Source organism: Electrona antarctica, assembly GCF_951216825.1.
Source record: "Electrona antarctica genome assembly, chromosome: 15".
Lineage (NCBI taxonomy): Eukaryota > Metazoa > Chordata > Actinopteri > Myctophiformes > Myctophidae > Electrona > Electrona antarctica.
In genome coordinates, this window is record NC_136796.1 from 31,026,757 (window position 1) to 31,032,756 (window position 6,000).

The window sequence follows — 6,000 nt, forward strand, 5'->3', positions numbered from 1 at the left end:
ACACACACACACACACACACACACACACACACACACACACACACACACACACACACACACACACACACGCATGTGTGCATGTCATTCTTTGGTGCCTTAGCCACTGAACAGTTTCTCTCTCTCGCACGCACGCACGCACGCACGCACGCACGCACACAGGCGTGTGCGTGCTGAACATGTCTGAACATGATGCCTATCACTTCTACAGTTGGTGAAACCCTGAGTAGACATCTTATAGGGGGCGCTATTTAGCCAGTTTGTCATATCCATGTCCAAGACATGATTTCTTCACCACTTTTCCATCAAGTTTCTAAGCTTTGCAAGCACCCTTTAGCCTCTGAAGAATGTGATTCCTTGAGCCCAACAATAATAATTCCTTCAATACAATGAGGCCTTTGCACCAAAAAAAAAGGGAAAAAAGGAAGACAAAGCACTGTAAATAAGCTGCTGATCAGCTGTCTTCTTCATTGTGTCTTTCCTTTCTCTAACTCACTCTCTCCACCTTTGCTTTATCCCCTGTTCCATCTCCCTCTCTCTTCTCTATGGTATTGTTGCTCTGCCAGCTGGGCGGTGGTGGAGCCGTGCATGAATGGAATAATTGGGTTGTGGGGAGAAGAGGCGATTATAGGTGAAACGCGGACATGAGTAGAAAATAAAGTAGAAGGAAATGCTAATTTGAGTGAGGAACACACTCATATGTGTGCACTATATACACAATATATACTGCATCAGAGGTCTTTAACACCCCATCCGCACTGGCAGCGATGCGAGTGAGCGAACGATGAAATCTCATTAAAATAGGCCTACTCGTTTTTCAATGAGACTGTCCTGACGTACCGAGTCTCTATTTGAGCGAGGTTTCGTATGGCCGCGTACGCCACACTACTATATGACTACAAATTACATTTGTCCTAATGCAATTTGAGCGGTTTAGGCTACGTCGCAACGCAATGAATGGCCGGCGCAATATCGTCGTCATTCGCTCGCTCTTTGCCTGTAGTGCAGATGAGGTGATACGATGATAACACCCGAGACATGTACGGGGTCGGTTCAATGTTTTATTAAGTCTATATTTCATTCTATATACCAGTGGGTCCTGGCTCTGTTCATCATTATGGAATACAGTGGATCCGAGGAGACCTCCGTGACCAGCACCGACCAGGAGAGAAATGCATATAGCGCCGTGTAACTTGCATGATGATTGCTCTGACCTAGGGTCAGATTATTCCAGTCAAATAAGGGAGATAAATAATTGTGTTTCTTCCTGGCGAGTTGCATCAGAGTGGAGGAAAGGTGCAGGCTAAAATACAGTATGGATCTAACTGCATTCATTTTGAAAAGGAATGGGTCCTTTCGAAAAATGTTAATTTGAAGAGCCATACTCCAACATGATCGACCAATTCATCTGCACGATAGTACCGATTACTCGCCCCATGAAGCCTTGTATTCATGGAGATGTTTGGGGGGTTTAGTCACATTCCTAAGACAATAATTGACCGGCGTCAATTATTGTCAAAGCACAAAGGAAGGAGAAATATACAATAGAAATCACACCCGGGTGAAGTGAGGGGCGCTAATATATTAAAGTCTAACTCATGTTGCTATGATTAGGTGATGTAATGGTGATGTAAAACAAGTCTAGGATAGGAGACTTTAAGAGTCTCAATTGAGTCTCCCCCACCGGTCATCACATTATTGACTTAGGAATGCGACAAAACAAAAGAACAAACAAAAAAAGTCTCAATGAATTCAAGGCATCATGGTGTGTGTGATTTATGTTTTTTTTTTCCTTTTTAATGAACTATCCCACTACCAGAATCAGAATATGGTCGACATGGTGTCTGGTTGCTAGGGCCGAGCTTACCAGCACTCCACTTGCGTCCACACTTCCACGGACAATTCATAAGAACTCTGCCAAGGTTCTAGGCTTATTATGTCTTCACATATTGTACAGTTAATATAAAACACATTATTCAGGCACATTTCAGCCACCTCTTTTGCCCATTAGGACCACTCTACGCAACGTCATCAAACAGCGACACACGGTAACATCATTCTGCAGGCCACAGGTTTCTGCGTTACACCATTTTTTCTTTCAGTGGTTCTCGACCACAGGCCGGTTCGAGATCTGTACACTGAATGGAACAAAGCCTTAATTAGTACCATCGCCATCGGTAACACTGAAGAGTGATTTCCAAAATGGCGTTATGTGCATATAAAGCCTATCGGATCTCTGAGCCAATTTCATGGGTCCAGGTCCAACATTAAAATAAACCAGAGCGGTGCCCGTTGGGCACTGGCCTACTTGGAAGGCTGCAAGTTGTAAATGCATGCCCCACCCAGTTATTATGTCTGTGTCCCTTTTATGCCCATATATGGAGTGTGTGCGTGCGTCTATGTCTTACCCTGGCACTCTGGCTGTTTGCCCTCCCACGTCCCGTTGGCCAGACACTTCCTCTCCGAGGAGCCCCTCAGGGTGTAGCCGGGTTCGCAGCTGAAGCGCACTAGGCTCTCCACCGTGAAGTCTTCCCCCAGACGGATGCCGTGCACAGGGACGCCCGGGTCGCCGCAAAGCCCCGCCGACTCCCCTGCAAGGGCACAGGTTGCACTTTGTTACATCTTGTGTATCAGGTACTGTACATAAGAGTGACACTTATTTTTCTTTGGCTACCTTCGGACAATGCAGCGGCATAGATAACGTAACATTCAAAACAACAAAAAGGAAAACACAATGGTGGAAAAAAAGGACTCACACACACATTGTTCTTAAATAAAGGTATAGCAATACTGCGATGGAGAAGTACTCGGCTACAAATAATTAAAAAATTACTTGAGTAAAAGTACAAAAAATATTGGCATCAAAATGCATTTGAAGTACCAAAAGTGGACAGTACTCATTGTGCAGAATGTCCCATTTCAAGTTATCAAAAGCATGAACAGTCTTTTGAAAAAAAGCAGATCTATAAGCTCACAATGTAGATCAGCTATTCCCGCTATATTCATTGTATGGTGAGGTATAATGGGCTTAAATGGTTAACAAGAAATGTCCGCATGGCACATATTATTAAGAGACACAATTTCCACACTGACATAATGATGTTTGGAAAGATTCCCACTGCCAGCTGATAAAAGAATCTAATTGCCCTCTCTGATCCCCCAGGAGTGACTGACTGACTGACTGTGACCCAAATACATTATGTTTCATCATTATGTTAATTTGCTGACCATGTGTGAGAGGACGTAATTTTCCTTTTACTGGGTCGTTGGTGTGTTTCGCACTGTGGCTTTGACTCGCCCGCCGGGCATTTTAAAACAATCGCAAAACATTTAGGGCTGCTGTGTAGACTAGTTACTGCCCCCCCCCCCCCTCCCCGCTGGTTTTACAATACGTGCATCCGCTCAATGTAGCTTTACTAGAGTTTTAGCTCAGAAAGTCAGGGAATCTGGACAAAGAGGCAGCTTTTTATTGTCCGTTGAGACAAAGCCAGCAATCTCCAGGATATATGAATGTCATGAATTGTGACATTAACCTGCCAGGAGGATGCATTTTTATTATTGACTTGTTTATGTGTGTGTGTGTGTGTGTGTGTGTGTGTGTGTGTGTGTGTGACTTTGTGTCTGTGTGTGAGTTATTCAATGTGTGTGTGATTCAGCGAGTGACTGTGTGTGTTCCTGTGTGCATGCATGTGGCAAGTCTGTGCGCGCACACGCACACACACACACACACACACACACACACACACACACACACACACACACACACACACAGTAAATGTGTACATAGCTGCGTGAGGGTGTGGATGCCCTTGGGGGTCCCGAAGTGCATGTGTGGGTGCAGGAGCACCCCGAGGCGCTTTACAGCGTGCTGTAGGAAGAGGAGGGAACGTGGGCAGATGTCTTTATGGCACTTTACAGCCAGGGGCCCGTGCCACGTGGGCGTGCCTGCATGCTCCTCAGTCTAATATGAGCAGATTAATCCACTAAGACCTGGAACGCATCTATGTGCACTATAGATTTTAACTATATACTTTTATTAAGTTAGTTAATTTTATATACTTTAGCTGTTGAAGAATAGCAGATCTGCAAGCTCGTAGCGCGGCAGTGTCGTGCTACAAGCGTGCAGATCTGCTATTTTTGGAAAAATTGTGCAAATCGTCGAATATATATTCTTTCACAGCAAACGTTTTTAAGTCAAATCTTTGCTTCTGGGGGGTCCTGCAGGAACAAAATACTTTTCGATGCAGGTCGGTGACCAATTACATATATATATAATTTTGGAGGTCCTTGACATGAAAGAGTTTGAGCAACACTGATATATTAACACAGGTTTCTTTTTTCAGAAAACTGTCAGGATTGAGAAGACATTTGTAGCATCTGGTCTCGGGTCTCAACAGGTTAAATCGGCTTTATGGAGGACAGAGGGCTTTGCCCTTGAGGCCTGCGGTGCCGACACGCGCGCTCTGTTCCCAAGTCCATTTCTCAGCTCTCCTCTCCGCTCTACTAAAAAACCCACCCTTACAAGAGCATCCGTGCGACTCGGAGGCCATTTTTACACTGTGGATTAATCAAATATTCGAGGCAGGGGCAGTTAATCTCATGAACCACACACACACGGAACATAGCAGATCTACAAGCTCACTTGTCACAACAGTGTAAAGGGGAAAAGGGGGGGGGGGGGTGGAGAGTCTAGTACAGGCCCCTCGGAGACCCGAACACACTTTTTAACGCCTGCACACTGTCTGCACTTGCAATACGAACACTTTATTTAACGTTTCGGTCAAATACCTTCTTCAGGCATCTGGTTTGATCGAGAGAATTACGGTCGGCAAAAGAAAATATAATGAAATCATAAAATGGGGGTTATTGGGAATGTCATTCTCGGATCGGTGTGTCCCATACGTACCGGAGCAGTGCGGCAGCGAGCCGCTCCACTGGCCGTCCAGCTGGCACATGCGTGTGGTGTTCCCGACGACGACGCGCTGGCCGATGCAGCTGAAGCGGATGACCGACCCCACCGTCCGGCGGTCGCCGGAAATCTGGGCGTAGGGCGGAACGCTGGGCCGGTCGCAGAGCACCACTGTCCAGCAAGGGGCAAAGGAGGCAGAGAGAGAAGGGGGGAGGGAGGGTGGGGGAGTTAAAAAGCAAATGGCAATATTAATATATTGTCACTATGATACTATCGAGTAGAAGCCTTTTATCACCATACTTCAAATGTATGTTTTTCCCCCGCAAAATGAATATCCTACTTCTACGCTTCTCTAAGAGTGTTGCGCGAGTTCACACAAGCTCACATTTCAACACGTTGTGAGGTTGCACATATTTTGAGTACTTGACGAGTGAAAGTGGTGAAGTGTATATCTTTGGGTTTTTAGAAATATTGAACCCATGAGCCAAAGTATTAACTAGAAAAAGTGCCCCTCGGGGCACAGGTCTCCACCAGGGCAGGTCAGGTTGTGGCCTCCTGGTGGCGCTATAATAGGCCAATGTGAAAAGGGTGCCATTTCTTCATACGCCTTTGATGGCAATTGGATGATTTGAGGCATTTTGTTCCAAAAATGTGTTTTGCCAAAATTAACCTGTTGGTGGCGCTATAACAGGCCAATGTGAAAAGGGTGGGATATATTCCTCAGCCTAGTAAGAAAATGTGTGAAAGATTTCACGTAAATTGCATGCTGCGTTCATGATTTGAGGCTTTTGTTCAAAACGGGGCAATCTTGCAAACTGTGAAAGCCAATTATAGCCAATTAGGATGGAATATGAAATATGGGACAGATCCGACTTGAGCACATGACCATAGAGATACTGTGTAACGATTTGTGAGATTTTTGGACAGAATCTGGAGGAGTAATATAAAAAAATGTGTTTTACAAAAGTCGGCCTCCTGGTGGCGCTATAAAAGGCAGATGCGGAAAATGCAGGTCAAAGGTTTGTCCTTGGCCTCTAGGGAGTGTGCATGCAACGTTTCACGCAGATCGGTGCAGTTTTAGGTAACAATTGTGA

General features: G+C 45.3%; 1 protein-coding gene across 1 annotated transcript in view; it reads right to left on the reverse strand.

Moving 5' to 3' along the window:
* csmd2 (CUB and Sushi multiple domains 2) overlaps positions 1 to 6,000 on the reverse strand; it is a gene marked incomplete at its 3' end in the record, with an annotated part of 248,131 nt that overhangs the window by 44,893 nt on the left and 197,238 nt on the right. Inside the window, exons 50-51 of the mRNA XM_079522057.1 lie at positions 4,904 to 5,077; positions 2,406 to 2,588 (exon numbers count right to left, since the gene is read on the reverse strand). Coding sequence (XP_079378183.1) covers positions 2,406 to 2,588; positions 4,904 to 5,077 — 357 coding nt within the window. The remainder of the gene's footprint in view (positions 1 to 2,405; positions 2,589 to 4,903; positions 5,078 to 6,000) is intronic.